This window comes from Perca flavescens, chromosome 5 (genome assembly GCF_004354835.1).
Source record: "Perca flavescens isolate YP-PL-M2 chromosome 5, PFLA_1.0, whole genome shotgun sequence".
In the NCBI taxonomy this organism is placed as follows: Eukaryota; Metazoa; Chordata; class Actinopteri; order Perciformes; family Percidae; genus Perca; species Perca flavescens.
This window is the reverse complement of record NC_041335.1, coordinates 24,633,669-24,652,346: the sequence shown is the minus strand read 5'-3', so window position 1 is coordinate 24,652,346 and position 18,678 is coordinate 24,633,669. Positions and strand designations below refer to the sequence as shown.

The 18,678-nt window shown below is 40.2% G+C and overlaps 2 protein-coding genes across 3 annotated transcripts in view; one reads left to right on the top strand and one right to left on the bottom strand.

Moving 5' to 3' along the window:
• Nucleotides 1-507: 507 nt before the first annotated feature.
• On the top strand, nt 508-9,938 carry LOC114555809 (LHFPL tetraspan subfamily member 2a protein). The gene is made up of 3 exons (XM_028578510.1): nt 508-679; nt 7,845-8,541; nt 9,130-9,938. Exons 2-3 carry the CDS (start codon nt 8,139-8,141, stop codon nt 9,384-9,386), a joined length of 660 nt encoding a protein of 219 aa, XP_028434311.1. The 5' UTR covers nt 508-679; nt 7,845-8,138; the 3' UTR covers nt 9,387-9,938.
• Nucleotides 9,939-11,314: 1,376 nt separating this feature from the next.
• The window catches only part of LOC114555891 (secretory carrier-associated membrane protein 1), an 11,395-nt gene continuing 4,031 nt past the window's right edge, over nt 11,315-18,678 (bottom strand). For both annotated transcript variants that reach the window (XM_028578652.1, XM_028578653.1), the window contains exons 5-9: nt 17,946-18,074; nt 15,031-15,190; nt 14,577-14,678; nt 14,373-14,490; nt 11,315-13,934 (exon numbers count right to left, since the gene is read on the bottom strand). In XM_028578652.1, coding sequence (XP_028434453.1) covers nt 13,773-13,934; nt 14,373-14,490; nt 14,577-14,678; nt 15,031-15,190; nt 17,946-18,074 — 671 coding nt within the window. In that variant the 3' untranslated portion in view covers nt 11,315-13,772. The remainder of the gene's footprint in view (nt 13,935-14,372; nt 14,491-14,576; nt 14,679-15,030; nt 15,191-17,945; nt 18,075-18,678) is intronic.

The window sequence follows — 18,678 nt, the reverse complement described above, 5'->3', positions numbered from 1 at the left end:
AGGTTTTTGCTTTCAGGACTCAAACAAAGTCTTTAGGAAATCAAATCCTGGCCAAGTCTTAAGTCCTAATTTTTGTGATTTAAGTCTAACTGGTCTAACTCCATTCCAAGTGTCAATAACCAACACCTGTTTAAAACCAGTCAGTACAACACAGGAAACATATTGACTCAATTTGGAGCAGAAAAGGGTGTTTATTGCAATGCAATCAAATATGTATTCCAAATGATATTTCAGTATATCTGAGTGTGTCCTGAAAATGCATTAATTCTCTATGTCTATTGGGGGGGAAAAAAGGAAAAACGTGTGTACAAAGAAAAAGCTGAAAAGAAAGCGTGAATAAATCAGTCTGGACGCGTTTATTAGAGGAGTTTATGGGAAGTGAATTTGCGGATTCCAGAAACTCGTCATCATCTTTCACATCAACTCTTCTTCTGCTTCTTTCTCTCTGACAAACGGAGTGGGGGAAGGGAAAAGGGGGCGGGAGGAGGGAAGAGGAGAAAGGTCGACGTCAGATGATAGTGGGTTGGCTTTATGTGAGTGGAGAATAACGTCTTGAAGAAGGAGACTCAAGTGAATGAGCGTTTGGGCTGCACAGGGAAGAGAACCAGCGTTTCAAAACAAAGGACAGGGACAGCTTCTTCACCTTTGCGCCTGCAAAATCTCTCCACGTTGACTTCCCGTGAGTAGAAGACAATGCGACAACAAAACATAATGTAGCTGTTTTAGGCACTGATTCCACACATCTCCTCTTTGGCTGGCAGATATGACTCATGTTGCTGAAAGTGTCATTAATGAAACGGTTGTTTCTGGATTGATTTAAACACACACACACAAACTGTCAGTAAAAGCTCCTTTAATCTATTTTCACAGAATCAAGCTTTTAATTGCATAACTGTTTATTCCCAACTGTTATTAAGGAGTTTGAGTTTGCATGCTTCACTGACTCTGAAGTGGCCACCTGAAGATAATTTGAATGGTATTTAAACTTTTTTTTGGAGGGATGTGGATTGGGTGAAAGTGAGATATCTACAGTTGCAACTTTGTGTTCAGGTGCAACATCTGGCAGCAGTTTGACATTACAGCACAGTGCCTATTAGAGAAGGCACCTCCATGAGAAGACTAACCACTTATTATACAGCACTTCTTTTTTTAAATTGTTTTTATTTCATGCATGTCCATGCAGCAGCCCTTTTGCTCTCAATTTTTTTCTTTTCACCACAAGCCCATGTCCTTGAAGTGCAGGGAGGAGAGCCACCCATGGAGCTGTCTGCCTGATACACACTGCACTGAAAGGGGAAGTGATGCTACATCATGAACTAAACAAAACAAGGAAAACGTTCAGTGTTTATTCTAGCTGAGTTTAAGGACAAACTATAGTGAAATGATGGTAGGAGGGAATCACTACTTCTTTCAGAAAGCACTCAAAAAGTTTACACTGTTACAAATCAGCTTTTTAATGTCCAACAAATTCCAGGATTTATTTTATGTTTATTTAGTGTGATTGCCCTAACCTGCCTTCTTTTCCTAGAATGGGTTTTGACAACCCTCAGCCGAAAAGTGCAAACTTTTTACGTGTCACTGGATGGAGTAATGTGATGGTAGCAAAAGGAGATATCTTTCAGTAATGAAAAAACAAGCTGTGCTTCTTGTGGCTATATGTCGAATTGATTTATTGAGGTTTATACCAGACACTAGAGAAATGGGTAACTCTGCCTCTTCTGCATAGCATAGCATTGACAAAATGTTTGTTGTGATGGATTACCTATATCACAAAGTTTTCATATTGTAGGATTATTAATGGAAACCTGGAAGGTCGATATCTAAACCAGTCTAAAAACTGTTATAATAAGAAGTAATATGAAGTATAAGCAACTATTGGTTATAAATAGACATGCCAAAAACACCTATGTGGTCCAAACATCACTGTAAAAGGGACAGTCTGGAGTTCTTAAGAACAAGAACAAAGTTTGTGGTACATCCATCATCGTTGTAACAGAGAGCAGAAGAAATGAGGAGGGGTAGAGTAAGGCCATGTCATTCCTGTCTTTGTGTAAGTAAAATGTGAGGGTCACTGAGGGGCTTTGTGCGTCAGAAACTGTGGTGCCACTACAGAGTTGGCGCAGGGAGTGAGGGGCCGGGGTGTTGCACAGATTGAATAGGTTAGGGGCCACAGCGGCCTGTCTTTGAGAATGAGGGAGTGCATTCTGGGCCAACGGTGGCACGTCTTTGAGAGCTGAAGAGTGAGTGAGGGGGCCGGTGTCGGCACGTCTTTGTGCAGCCTTTGTTTGAGTTGAGTGGCACCAGATGAAGTGGGCTGATTTTATTCAGGCTTTCTGGCACATACACTCACAAAAACATGCGCACAAACGGGCTTGGCTGATACTTTCCTTTGGGGAAGTCATGCGTTTTGATGCAATTATAACCTGGACGAGTGAGCAAAGGCTGGCACCTTTTCACAGTTTATGGGTGTGTATTTGTTTTTTGTTTGTGCGTCAGTAAAGTGGGCTGTATTGTTTAAGTACACTGTTGGAGGGCTTCTCCCTGTTGACTTGTTGTTTACATTTCTATGGCCTCTTATTGTCATCAAAACCTCAGGCCCCCTGGTTGTATTTGAAAGCTAGAACTGCTGGCATGTCTTCATTCCATATACAGTCGGGGAACAACATGTAATGGCTTCTTACAGCTTGAATTGTTTTACAGTGTTTAATCTGGGTCTGTAAAATAAATCTAAACTAACTCTGGAGCACTAAACATGCTTTTGATGGCCGCCATCACTTACTGGCTGAAGTCATCATACACAAGTTGTGGTAAATGCCTATCCATGGGAAACATTTTCTCCTCTTGCAACTTTTAGATTCACTGTTTATGGAGGGCTACCAAAGCAGTGGCTCACATGGTTATGGTTAGCAAGAATGAGTTCTTGAAGAGAGCAGCTCGGGTTGTTTCATAATGTCTGGGAGGATTGAGAAAGCTTCATGTAAACCAAAGAAGCTGAACTCATCTTTGTGTCGCTTTGGTGCTTTATGTATTTGGCATAACTTACTGTTTCCTCTTTTTGTAGCATGCTGTGAAAGCAGGTGGCTGTTACGGCTACAGATTTAGGTGTGACAATCAAAGGCAGCCATAATGTACAATTTATTAGTTTTGTGTGCAAGTTCTCTCATTTTAGGTTTGGTTAGTTATGGTTTTTCTTAAAGGTTTGGCATTTCAAATATGATAGTAGTCACGGTTCGGGTTTCACAAGTTCACAAATCTCCTTTGCACACTGCAGGGGGCAAAGAGGAGCTGGGTGTTGATCTGTTGTTGTTCAGTAGATATAAATGAGAATTTTAAGGGGCATCGCTGAAGGGCATGGGTGTCTCTATTTCGGCTATGTTACGGCTTGCCTGCTGTCCTTACATCATCGCCAACAGAACAGAAACTTGATGAAGAATGATGCCTTACTTAAAAATAAATAAGCAATTGATTGAGAAAGTGAGTTTAGGGTGTGATATGTCCTAGATATGTGGGAGGTGTATGTTCAGTATTCAAGTTACATTGCTTCATTCTCCCTCACTTCACCTGGAGCTCAACCGCATTCTTTTATGAACGAGGGATATGTTTGGTCCTGCCCAACTCTGACTGGGATCATACTAGTTTCACATCTCTTGTTTTTTTTTTTTTTTTTTCCTGATTCTTGGAAATACAGAGGGGGATTATACCCTCATCAGCGGCCTGTGATTCCCTCACTGTCCACATCTTTTTTGAGTAGCTGTGTGTAGCCCTGACGATGGTGAAGCAGCCTCTTATGTGGTTTTGGTCGGAGTTTTGGTCCTGGCTGGTCCAGATGCATGACCAGGCGCAGCAGCTTAGGGAACAGATTGCCTTGGTTTGAGGTTTCTGGTTCAGGATCTGTGTGTTAAGAAAAAAATGAGCTATTGGAGTCCTCCCAGCCCAGATCAACTGGGGGGGTCATCTGATCTGGGTGGGTGATCCAACAGCTCAAATACGCTTTCCTAAACCGGGACAAGCTCATGCCCATTATAGAGAAACAAAAGTGTTTCCATCATCTTTCACAATTGTTGTATTTATCTACATAGATGCAAACTCTGACCGCTCTGTCTAACCTCTTTATATAACAGTCTGGTTCAACTGTGATGTGCTTTAGATCTCTCAACCACCCGCCTTCAGTCCTCATTCACTTTCACTCTCTAAAGCAGACTACAGTGGCCAGCACTCATTACCTCAGCACTTTGGCATGCTACCAGAGCCTTTGCTCATATCTCAGACCAATTACTCTAGATTTACTACTCAGCGGGCTCCTTTTAATTAACTGCCAACTGTCTGACCCACATATGCCTCGTATCCACTGCTTCGTCTGGGACGTTGAAAGGGCTCGGCTCAAACCGATATTACGCTTCATTAGTAGAATTTTTTTATTGAGCATTCAACCCACAGGCCAACAGGTTTTCACAGCCAAACAGGCTGTTGGCCTGTGGGTTGTATTTTTTTGTAAATTCCATGAGAGAAAGTTTGTCTCATAGCAGCATGGAGACTGTTCATGTTGGCTTGCTGAATGAAGGATTGGAAAACTGTGTAAGTTGGCTTCAGGCCTTTACTACATGCATATAATCCTGTGTGGCAGGCTTGGTTTCTGTCAGGCCAGGGCAGTGGTGTGGGAATGAACAGGTCCAGATCAGATGCAGAATCACATTACTGCTTTCATCTTGTAGCATATCTACTGTATCATCAGTAAAACTCAGCATCATGGAGGATTCATGAAAGAAGCATAAGACTCCATGATCTATCAGTGTTGGTTGTGATGATGCATATCTATGACTGTGACTCCACAGGCACACGCAGAGCTGCAGTAACAAAGATCTGACAGTTTGAAGATAGATATCTATCAAAAGCAACTGGGAGGCTGAGACCTCTCACCCACAGTGCCTTGATCGCCTGGTTATGAATAAGTTATAAGTGAGTGTCTGATGTGCCGTGAAGTGTAAATGGCTCCTCCTTCAGCGCTCACATAAACACACAGAACATCTTGACCTTCAAGGAAGTGTTGTTGTAGTACTTTCCCAGAAGTCTGTTCAACAACCAGCAAACAAGTGGAAAGTATTCATCAATTTCAGGATGTAGTGACCTTTGTGCTCGCTAACTGACACTGCAGCATGCACACTTTAACACATGGTGTGCAGATTACAATATCAAATGCAAATGATTGGAGCATTAATAATCTAGTGCTAAAGACATATTAGGTGTTTTTAATTATCAGCCAATAGGTAGCATTTGAACAGTACTGATAATCATTTTAGTATCAAATAAAGATATTTAAAGGGGTCATTGTGGGTGTTAGAATCATTAATGTAAATGTACATATATATGTACATGACTTACTTCCTCAAAATGATGTGCTCTTTACCCCACTATAAAAAGTCCCTTCAAGTTTTCACCTCTCTTTGAGTGTAGTCCTTAGTGAGACTACAGAGAACCATGGTGAGGTATGAATGAAGAGATTTCCTGTAAGAACTGGGGGAGATCACACAAGGTGCCTGCTGACTGCCTCGACAAGGCATGTTTAGGCTCCATCCCTGTAGTTTAAAGAGGCAGAGCTGCTAATTTGAGGGCTTTGTAGTCTCAACAGACAACACCATGCCTGGCCTGGATGGACTATAATCAGCTGTAAACAGAGGGCTCCACAGAGAAACAAAAACTGTAGCCTGGATGGCTGAAAATAATAAACTCATTCAAACAAACATGCACATTTACTGTACACACATACCTTTACACACATATGTTTATTCAGGGTGCACACACTGAAAAAAAACTACATTTCTTTATTGTCATGGTTGCAATAAATAGCACTCAAACACTGTGTCGGTATGGTGAGTCAGGCTAAGTGAGTGCTGTTGTGTGAAACCATTGTTAACGAATGCAGAATGGAAACTGTGATCACAATAAGGAGAGCCATGGTTTTGTGTCAGGAGGCCTGGAATAAACTCAAGGACTGTGATAGAATGGGGCACACCCCAAACCATTCTGAAATACATAAACACACTTAAAATACTGTACCTGATTATATGTAATTCTCTGGAAGTAGAATAAATGCAAGCATGTTTCCCTTAGACATTTTTTTTTCTTATTTTCTGCAGAAACCTGTGTGACGGTTTAGATTGAAAGAAGATATGTTGACAGATCATCGATACATGCCCCTGAAATTCTGCTCAAACTAAGTAGATGGAATGAGATGAACTTGACTGGGAATGTTACAGATAGGCATCACTTTCAAGCTCAAGACCAAGCAAACCTGAGCACCTACTGCCGAACTACACAACACAACTACAAACAAAACCATGAACGTCAGACATGACCGAATCCTGCCTAACTGAATTACACCCGCATCTTAAGTGTTTCAAATCTCTTACCTGTGCTCTTCAGATGTTCATGTCATGCCTGTGACTTTGTTATTGTGACCCAGTTCAGTTGGTTTCTACTTGACCCCGACCTCAGATGAATCAGTCAGCCTTTTTAGCCGCGTGAGATAATGCTCTTTTGTGGCTGAAGTGTTTTTGCCTTGCGCTGACTCAGATCGTTTGTTCATTCCCTAAAGATGTAGTGGGATGATTAACCACCCCGAATGGAAGCTGGCGGGGAGGTTATGTATAACCTTAACCATCCTTATTCTCCTCAGGGCATCCGACTGACTAGTAACTCTTAATGAATGTTTTTGTGCTGAACTTTTCATCACCGACAAATGACACATTCAGTAAGAATTAGGGCGAGAAAAGTTAAAATATTTTTTTAATTTGTGTGAATAAACCCATTGAACTTCTCACAACCTTTTCTGGGGGATCACTGACCATACCAGTGAGATCCACCAAGACAGCAGAGTCGATTATGCTGTGTTTAAACTAGATCCCACATATTTTCCTGTGTGTATCATAATGCTGGATGATGACATCAGAGGGCTTCTGAGAAAACCTCCTTGCTCCCATGAGACCACGACTGTGCCGAGGCCAGTGTGTTCACGGCAACTTAATCATAACATAGCAACAGTATCACAATCACTTTGATTGGGACCTATACACACTCCTTATACACACACACACTTGAACACTGACACACACACACACACACACACACACACACACACACACACACACACGCAGGACTGAGAGCTCTAAAAATGTCATCTGTTACAAGTTACAAGTTATTTGTAATCAGGATTTGATTTCTGTTGACTAAAGAACAAAGAAATTAAATTTTTATTCAGTCTGTAATTTGAATAGTGAACTGAATGATGGAGTTCCAGTTGATGTCATGTGTGTTCTTGACAGCAGTGAGGATCTGGCATGTTACACTGTGTTACTGTAAGAATGCGGCATGCTGCAACAGAGCTCTGCGCTGATCTGTGTTGACAGCTGCTCTGTGGCAAAACACACAAGGCTTCTGTGATTTTGCAGATAAAATCAATCACACAAAGGCCCAGTTATTGTGAGTAAAATGACGACGATATAAACCTGAAGTTTTGTGTGTGTGATTCATCTTGACTGTTCCAACAGACATCTGGATGTGTTGCTCATGCTACACTCACAGCTGTCTTTTAGTGAATGTGAAGTAGCACTCTGTGGGAAGATCTTGCGTCTATTTGATGACAATGGTACACATTAGACATCCTGTGGGGCAAACACAAGGGAGCTTGATGATTCATAGTGGATGAGAAACCGGTCGCCGTTCATCCTTCTTACACTGAGTCCCTCTTTTCTCCCCCTTTCCCCCTTGTACAGAGTGTCCGTTACTTCCACGTCATATGTATACAGATTCTGTGTGTCTCTGACCTTCTTGTGTCTCTGTGTTTGTAGGTGTGCTTTTCAGACGGTATCATGGCTGAGGGAAGCTGCTTCGGTGCGTTGTAGCTGTTGACTGGATGACCAGAGAAGAAGAAGAGGGAAAAGCAAAGAAGAAAGTATTGTGAGAGAAGGGAAAACATCTGCTCAGAGAGGATAAGATCATAACAGGGAATCTACTGGACCTTTCTCTTTGTAAGGAAAGGAATTTAAACTCTCCAGTATCAGTGCTCTTTCCCTTTTAAAGGGCTTCAAATTTTTATTTTATTTTTTATTTGTATTGGTTGTTACCTTCTAAGAGTTAACACCATGTGCCATGTTATTGTAACGTGCCGCTCCATGCTCTGGACACTGCTCAGTATTGTAGTGGCCTTTTCTGAGCTCATTGCCTTCATGAGCCCTGATTGGCTGCTGGGATTCCCCCGGTCGGACTCCAGTGCGGGAGTGGACTCCGGGGAGTACCGGCCATCTCTCGGCCTCTACAGCCGCTGCCTTCGTGTCGGGGCCCGGGGAGTAGGGGTGAGCTGCGGGCCATACGCTGGGACATTTGGAGAAGTGGCCAGTGGCTTCTGGCAGGCTGCCATGTTGTTTCTGGCAGCAGGGGTGTTAGTGCTAGGAGGAGTAGCCTGTATCTCCATCTTCAGCCTGTGCTTCCAGAGCATCCTGAAGAAGAGCATATTCAACATCTGTGGACTGCTCCAGGCTATCGCAGGTGAGATATCGTTTAACACATCTGACACAGAAAAAGTAGTTCTGTGTCCAGATCTTGCACACAAACTGTGCTCTCAGGAATCAGTTCCGCTCAAGTTAGAATGTATTTTATTTGAGCTTTTGAGAAAGATAGGAAACACTGGAAGAGAGTGAGAGAGATGACTTGTAACAAAGATCCCCAATTGAAATCAAACCCCACATCACGTAGCACGGTAGTGTATCTTAATCATACATAATGTACATTTGACTAAACTTACAAAATTGAACTCAAAATTTACATGATTTAATTTTCTAGTTTATTTCTTAAAGATGTTAATATCAGGCATTGAATGCCTCTCCTAGTAAAGGCTGGTGGACTGTGAAAACACAAGGGACAATAAAGAGGTCCAGAACTTTATTGTGGAAGCGGTCAAATGGGGTCTTTGCTTTCATCACAAATCAAATGCTTCTCAGCTGGAAAATACACGAATTATTCACCATAGCTGAGTCACCATGGTCCCAGCTGCACTGTGATCTGTTTGTGCTTCTAGCCCCAATATTTATGTGTATGTGACTAAACCCTTCCTCTCATTATCTGCTCTCCCTCCAGGTCTGTTGCTGATGGTGGGCCTCATGCTGTACCCTGCCGGTTGGGGTTCAGAGAAGGTGATCAGCTACTGTGGCCCTGAGACCTTGCCCTTTAGGCCGGCTCTGTGTTCACTCGGCTGGGCGTTCTACGCAGCGATAGGAGGAACTTTGGGATCCTTCCTGTGTGCCGTTTTGTCCGCACAGGCTGAGATTGCCACCTCCAGCGATAAGGTTCAGGAGGAGATTGAAGAGGGGAAGAGTCTGATCTGCCTGCTCTGAGCCTTCAGAAACATTGGGAAACTCCAGGAAATCATCCTTGATGTAATTTCTCTGATATTGCCACTTGTAGATCTCAGTGGAGGGAGTACAGACATTGTGTACAGTGATTTTCTTCATACAAATAATCAGCTGGTTGTTAAGAAGATAGAATCCTTGGTAACCACTTTCTAAATTGTAAGGCAATGGTGTTCATGCCTAAATGATGATTGATGAAACTGCCAAAAAGGCTACAGCAGCATTACCTGTAGACTTAGCCACTGTTTTTGACCAAGATACTGTTTATTTTTGTAAAAAATATTTCCTTAAACAAACCACTGTACTGAAAAAGCAGGAGATTAGTTAAAGAAATTGGTAGTGGATGTGTTGTTAGCGTTATTTTAGACAGGTTAAACACTGCCAGTCAAACAGTGTGTATGTTTGTAACGTCATTATAATTTTCCTTCACACGGTTCACCTGCAAACCTCAACAAACCACTGAACACAAGCAGATGTGTCCACTCCGTGTGTGTGTGTGTGTGTGTGTGTGTGTGTGTGTGTGTGTGTGTGTGTGTGTGTGTGTGTGTGTGTGTGTGTGTGTGTGTGTGTGTGTGTGTGTGTGTGTGTGTGTGTGTGTGTGTGTGTGTGTGTGTGTGTGTGTGTGTGTGTGTGTGTGTGTGTGTGTGTGTGTCACATAAACTGTTGAGGTTCTCTAAATGTCCATGTGCTCTGATTGTATTGCACAGCAGGACAGCACGACTCTCTAGCTAACTTTACATGTGCCACTTAAGGGATAGTTCACTTTAAAGGGAGTTTCCCCTGTTAGATTGTGTGTGGGTCTCTTGCAGCTTATTAACTAGCAGAGTGTGTGAACAGAGCTGAAAAGGAACAGAGATTTGCCATATGTTTCACTGGTCCAAACTTTGAGGAGATGTTTGCTCACAACCAGATAAAGCAGGCTGCACCAGAGCTTTTCATGGGTTACCTGACACACCATAAAGACACAATCTGGCTTTGTAAAGCTATCAAAGACACAAACAAGTTGATAAAAATTCAAAAGGTGTCTGTGGAGTCTTTGCTAGATGAAATGGGTAATTATTGTGACCATGATTAAGAGAGACCTCTTTGTTTGTTTGGTACTTTTGGAAATAACCTGATGTTGTCTTTTGCACTTTGTTCTTAATTCATTTCACATTGCTTCATATTCTGTTCATGCGTTTTCATTTTCCCAACCATGCTTCATTAAGTTGCAGTAAATGTAACATCATGGGATTGCTTTTATTCATTGTAGATGAGATGTGCAATAATTCAACTATAGTGTTTTTGCTGTGAGAGTGAGTGGACAGAGAGGATGAGACATTTCTAAACTGTCTGTGCTTAAATTAATATGTTGACTGTCTGCTGTTTTTGTTACATTAACAAAAGAGTAACAGCATCCGTGGCACATTGTATGATACTGCATGTGTGAGAGGTTATGTGTTAGGAGAGATTGTCTGTCTGTATTGTGTACTCAAATAAACCAGGCCTTTTTATTCTATCGGTGATACGTTTGTAAAACCTTTCTTTCACGAAGTTCCTTTTTTCATGTTTCTTTCCTGGTAAAACCAAACTTCCTGAGGAAACATTGACACCTAGAGATGGAAAGAAGACAATACAGAACAGTAGCTCATACCAGTGCTTCTCAACCAAGGTTGCAAAATAATTTGAGGGGTTTACTTTGTCAATCCTCTTAAACCTGGTTAAATGTAAGCGTTTTGGTTGAACTACTCACAAATCCTGTACGGACAAAAACTGAGAATGGGTCATGAGGAGACATAGCTTCATTTTAAAGGTTTACAAGGCTGGTTTATAAGATTGGCTTAGTTCACTGATCCTAAGCAAGTATTTGGTGAAAAAGTATTTTTTAACAATAATGTACACAGACAAAAGTTATGTAACTTTCTGAAAATAAGTAAACCAATATTTCTTTCAAATTTTATTTCATGTTAATACCATAAATATACAAAACTCAAACTATTCCACATGCAACAAAGGCCAGACAAGAGTGCATTATGTTTTCTTTTTACATGGGATTGTTAATGGGGATCAAATTTATTAACTTTACAAAATATACAGGTGTCCCTTTTTAATGAGTTTCTTCTCTGATTCAGTGAAATAACATGTTCACACGTCAAAAACACAGTTTTGTGTCAGAAAACGTCAAATACATCGTTCTGTACTGCCGACCAGCACACCCAAATACATCAAGAAATGACCCACTGTGGCATGGCTTCAAATAACAACTGTTACAGTATCATGGAAATTATGTGGGTGTTTGTAGCAAAGAAAACTTGTGTAATATCTTAAAGTAAAACATGTCAAGGGAGCACATCACAAACCAAGATTTAAAAACAAATCCATATGGACATTTGGTAGATTTCTCACAGCTTTTCAGGACATATAAAATCTCCCTCAAGTGTTATTCTATGCCTTTCATACCAATCCTACACACATCCCCATCCACACAAGCACACCTCTTGCAGGGTCAAGTTGCAAAGTCATTGAGCACTTTTAAATCTAGCTGATGCTATGATCATGTCATTACAAAACCACACAAACATAATATATAATGTGAAATTAAACCAAACAAAATTGAAATGCAAACAACTTAAACCATAACTTACACCATAAATAAAAAAAATTTTGTCTTTTGCAATACAAAGTAAAACAAGAAATGTGCAATGAATTTAAAACAAGTATTTCCAAATAAAAACAATATTGTCGAGATGTAGGCTTATTCCACAACCAATTATTGATCTTTAACTTTGTAACAGTCACAGGAGTATTTAATCCACTATGATGTTCAGTCCATACATTTGTAATAACAGCAGTACCAGCCATCAGTCATCTATCATTCACATCTTCAGACACTCGCCACCACTATAAGAGGTGCTAATGTAGACACTAATGTACCGTAACCCACGTCCATATTTCACTTCAGTGACAGTAGTCTGTACAATTTAGTTCTAAATAACACTGTTATTATTGTATATAAATAAATGCTTCTTAGTGATATCAATGAATGGGCATTGAGTCCAATCCTCTGTTATCTTAATGTCCATTTTGCCTATGAAAGGTCTAATGTCAGCAATCCAATACTGACAGAGGATAAACAAATGGACTGACTTTGTCTGTAAAAATGAAAACGGACTGTTAGTCTATGTTGTGTAAATATACACAGTATCAATGTTTTTACTTGTTTATGTATGCATGTTAATCTATAGAAAAAAACATAGCTTTACCATAGGTCATCTTCTGTGAGAAAAGGCAGGTCACTCTATGAATGAATGTTACGTGTCCTTTTCAACAGAAAACATGACAGCAGGAGGCCACGACCCGGCGGCTCTCAGATTACTAGCAGCATTAGTTTTTAACTAAGTGTAAAGGGCTACAAAAACAACTGAGATGGAGCCACATGACAGTCTGTTAATGTCATACATACATAATGAAAATATGAAAATGTCTCATGTTTTTCCCCTTTAGTGCACCAGGCCATTAAAGCATCTGACTGAACCTCTTTTAGGTTTGAGGTGAGAACTGGTGACCTGTAACAGAATGAGCGCTACCTTGAGTGTGCTAAACATGCATGTGGTTATCATGCTGTCAAAGCCACAGACCCAGCCCACATTGCCAATCAAAGTAGCACACAAAGTGGCAATAATTGTTCAACTGACAGGTGTCATTAGATCACTGCTGAGGGCTGCAGGTAGGTCCTTAAATAAGAACATACCAACATATTCTACTTATATGAATTACCAAGATGGTATTTGTCTCAGAATAGAAGCACATATGTAAGACAAGGTACAACTGACCTTTCGGAGCTCAATCACTTTTCGTAACTCTAAACTGTATTAACCAGGCAGGAAGCTGTTTGGAGGTCATCACCATGGCAAAAAAAAAAAAAAAAAAGTATGCTAGAACTGCTAACCTCTGCCTGATCTGACATCTCCTCAAGGTGACAGAAGAACAAGGAAAGCGAAAGAGCAAGTGAGAGAGTGCGAAATGAAATCCCACACACACTCAGAGCAAACCTTGAGTCACTTAGTGGATGAGTGGATGTTTCAAGGGATCTGAGCAGTCATCTGACTAAAAAGCAGACAGGATGGATGTCAGATTGCTTTTATGGAAATTTGATTTAAAGTTAAGGTGAACAACTCTGGTTACTTTATCTGACTAACTTCTCTGTTATTTCTGGCTCTTTGTGCTTTTTAAGCAAAGTGCAGGGCAATCTTAGCATAACAACAATCATAAATAGAATCAATTTGATCTGAGAGCCTGCAGGGCCAGAGTTGTGCATCTCTAACTTTTGGGTGTTTTTTTTGTATATGCTTGTATGTGTGAGCATGTGTGCATGTATGCGGGTGTGTCAGTTTATGGCTGAGGTTTGAAGGCCCCACGAGCAGCATTGGATGCAGCATTAGCTGCAGCGTTGGCAGCCGCAGTCTGAACGGTCTTGTTAGACATGACCCCAGTTGCAAACTCCTGCTGAGCCTTCTCAAAACTAGCACCAGTGGTACGATACAGTGCGTGCACCTGGAAAGAGCAGGAAAATTTTTTTAGTTGGAATCATATCAAGTGACTTAAATCTACCGCAAGGCATTTAGCAGCATTGAATGATTCAGTCAGGCAGATGTTTCACCTTCTGGCTAATCACAACACTGACGTTAGTCTCAACATTAGTAGTGAATTAAAATGTGTTTATTCTTGCAACCGTGATAGTGCCTGCTTGGACTCACATTTCCTATCACGGTCAGTATGTTAGTCAGAGTACGTCTGTCCAATCTCCATTCAAACAATATAAACATTAATTAATAGTGCTTGTGTTGAAATCATTTGCGTCATTAGCCTGTTTTTAACTTTATTTTAATGGGCTGTGTCCCATAATCAGATGCTACTGTAGCGACTCAGGTAGAGTCTATTAAACATAGGAATCAGTGCTGACATCTTGGAGGCACTTTGTGATTGTGTTACCTTTTTAAACATAATGAGCGAGCCCACAGAGAGTGCAGTGAACAGAGCTGCAATCAGTAACATGATGATGCCCACTGGGATACTGGTGTTCAGACCAGTTAAAGCTGCGATCCAACCACTAGCAAAACAAAACAATGACAATGTGAGTGAACTTTAGTACACACTCGTGGAGGTACAGAATTAGTAAAAGCACAAAATACTCACCATGTTCCCCAGCCAGTGATGCCAATAGTTTGTAGAACGTGAACTCCAAACTGACAGATATAGACGAAGAAGAAGACAAAGAAGCGGAATGAACTGTCACTCCTGTAGTGGACACAGAGAACAAGGTAGAGAGAGATCAAAGTTTGGACAATAAAATAAAATAAAAGGCATTTTTTACAACTCCGTCACTAATTCATCCTTCATTAAACATGAATTTCTCTGTGAAAGTCTATCTTTATCCATGTCTTCACTTTGTACTCTCTTCCCATACAGCAAATGTATTATGGGGGAATTAGTGTAGGGTTAAAAAATTAAAATATGATAAAGAATGAGCTTCTACAACCCTCCAAAATATTTTTAAAGTCAACTGCCCACGGTGGTTGTCCACAGAGACATGTTTCTGCTTCTTTTTAATGCTGCAGAAGGCAGTGCAATTTTCCATGTATCTGCTTACCTGAAAGCCCCGTAAAGCGGTCTGTACCAGCAGACAAAAGAACAAGGGGTAAACAGCAGAAACCATAGCATGGCCAGGCCAAAATCTACACCGCGAGATGCATCCACACAGAACCAGGCCAGGCAGCCGAACATGTTCACAAAGAGCGTGCCTGCATGAACTGGTAGAAAAACAACAAAATATCTCTTTGTTTTCGAATGTCCTTGTGATAAATGAGCAGATGAAGCTTGTTTAATGACAACGTGACTAAAATCAGATAGTTCTATATAAAATCCGACATTGAGCACCCCCATATAGCCAAAAAGGCATGATCCTCATTTCATAACTATAGAAATAAAATGATAATACATTTTATGATTTATTTTATGTTATAAACTGTCATCTGTTCGAAATAGCAGAGTATTGGACGGTGGCTGGCTGAAGCTTCAACGAGTGCCCGCGACGTGGTAATGTGGTCAAGCGAGCTAGAGAGTGACTGAAGAGAGCGAGCGGCATTAGGTTTTCGCTGTTTCATCACTAGAAATGTAACTGTAGCATGCGTTTCTCTAACGTTATCCACATTCCAGCTACAAAAGTCGTAAGTTAGAATGGAAGCACAAAGAACTATGGAGTTAGAATCATGCCAAAACCTCACACACACACACAAAACGTGTTTTACTCACGCCCAACGATTCACAAACAAACTCAGTGTGGTTTGCAAATACAAAACATCATTCACAAACTAATGCATTTTGTTCTGCAAATAAGAAACCTACCTATCAAACAAATACAGTATGTTTTACACATACAAAAACGTATTTCTTCATTGACAAAAAATATCTTCCAAGTACAAACTAAAATCTTTCAAGTACAAAAAAAATCCTTCAAGTACAAAACAAATTCTACAAGTACGGAAAAAAAAAATCCTTCAAGTACAAAAAAAAATCCTACAAGTACAAAACAAATTCTACAAGTACAAAAAACTGTCACGTGACTTTTGGCACTAACTTTCCGCCTTGCTGATCCACACACAAATGCCCTCAGATCCACACACAAATGCAGGTACATTTTCTAACAAATGTCCTATAATTCACACTCCACAACAGCAGGTGGCGCTGTTAAGTCAATTTAAGCCTACCAGGACTATAGATATATACACGCAGATTTTTTTAAACGTTATTATGGTGCATAACTTACTGGAACAAAACTGAGCAATGTGTTGTTGCTGATGACAAAACCACTGATTATATATATGTATATTGAAGCGATGCTGGCGTTAAAGACCCGCTGATCGTTGTCTGATTCTCTGAAATGAATGCCGGCATTGCATTGTGGGAAATCGGCTTTGCACGCGCCCAATTCTGATCATATCGTGTTCTGTCTTACAGCCTACTGTAATATTTCCCCAGTAATAAGACCAAAATAATATTATTATAGTAAAGAAAAGCATACTATGATAATATCTACATATATGTTGCTAGATGTAGTATTATAGTTTAAAATATATTAAAACAACAAAGCAATCCAGCTTCCCTGGCCGAAATAGACCGAAATAATAACATTAAAAGAAATACAATTAAACCATGATAAGATCTGGTGAATAAATGTTGATTAAAACAGCGGTTATTGGGCTAAAAAAACCAATAACAGCAAAGCTGTATACAGTTTCTCTGTACAGAAAGAAACGTGCTGTGATCAGGGAATCTGTGCGTAGACCACGGATGATGATGTCATTGACCTACATGCATCGCATCCGTGGGCCCGTCACAGAATTTTCGGCAAATCTGTGAAACTGCCACAGTTTTTGAGTTAAGGGGCCGTGTTCATTTCACAGAATTCTGTGAGACCGGCAGCCTGTAGGCTACTACAAAGCAAGATCAACATGCTGGATTTCTTTCAGTTACCCGGCTTCACCTAACCTAACAACCGGGGTCCTGCATAACCTGTGTAACAACGCTGGTTATCAACTAGTGACACAGTGATGGTAACGGTGGATCAGTTGTTACCGGGTACAATCACCATGCTACTGACCAGTCAATAGGCTACTCAATTGATAACGCCGTCACTGTTCTTAGAAGATCAGGTGGAGCCCGGTGCAGAGAGAGAGAGAGAGAGAGAGAGAGAGAGAGAGAGAGAGAGAGAGAGAGAGAGAGAGAGAGATGCGCTCATAAAAGTTAAAACCTTTAGAGACAAAAAAACCCCGTTAACATTCCCTGATGGGTATTTTTATTAAATATATAGGCTAGATTTTAATGGGAGGGAATTGCATATCCGCTTGTTGAGCCATGTGTCGCCAATGCGCACATCGGTTTGAATTATGTTTTTATATATTTTATTTGCTCTCATGATCGCTTCCACTGCCACGGTTGCAACTGATCATATATCACATAAGATATTTTTTGTCAATGAAGAAATACGTTTTTGTATGTGTAAAACATACTGTATTTGTTTGATAGGTAGGTTTCTTATTTGCAGAACAAAATGCATTAGTTTGTGAATGATGTTTTGTATTTACAAACCACACTGAGTTTGTTTGTGAATCGTCAGGCGTGAGTAAAACATGTTTTGTGTGTGTGTGTGAGGTTTTGGCATGATTCTAACTCCATAAGAATCATTCATACCGCATCGGTGTAAACTGGCAGGTTTCAGAACATTACAGACCGGCGCGTTGCAAGCAGTTGCACGTTTCAACTCGTCTCGTCACAAATCTTTGGTCTGAACTGGGGCTTTATGTCTCTGTGAAGATTCGACTATGAGATTGGCAGTTGAATAGGGCTCCTTTGATCGAAGCATAGAATATTCAACTATTTGGGGTCTGCCCTAGTGGGTACGTCTTGTAAACCCAGTGTCTGATGGGAGTGTGTGGAATAATTAAAACAAATAACGATAATATTACAATATTGTCCTTTTTGGGGTGTGTCAGATGATTCACTTACACATCCAAAGGTTGTACATGATCTTGACGGTCTTTTGGAACTCTACAGGAATGTCCACTGTAATATCATGGTAGAAACATGGGCCAACGGGGAGCTTCTCCGGCAGGGGAGGCCAGTTGTTCTTACGCCCTGTGTGGACAAAGGCAACAGTATTTAGATGATAAGCCATGTATAGTCTCACTAAATGAATATACTATGAAGAATACTTATAATATAATATAATATAATATAAAATGAGTGTGCAAGAATCAGAACAAAATTATGAAGTACAAAAAATTGTAGTGAACTGAGAAATGTTTGTGACTTTTTATTATATTGTAAATGTCCTGGATAGTTTTAAAATTGGCCTATATATTTTGATGACTCTAATTAGGAATCTTTAGCATTTATTTCAAAACTGATGCTAGCATAGTTTCTCCAATTGTCTTTTGACAATGTAGTGCAAAAAGCTCAAATTTTCATTTTGCATAGTACAACTTGTCTTTGCTCTGCTGGGAGCTCACATTTGTTTCATGACATGTTAACTGCTGTGTGTCTAAGAGGCTGGTCACATTTATGACATGAGGTATTTTGTAAAAAAAAATCATTTATTTGAAATGGAATCATTCCAATTCACAGTAGAAAAAAAAAGTTAAAGTTTTGTGACTCTTGATATAACCATGACTTAATTCATTTAATTATTTTCTAATCTAAAATAACACTATTTTAAATTAAACAAAAAATTCTAAAAAAA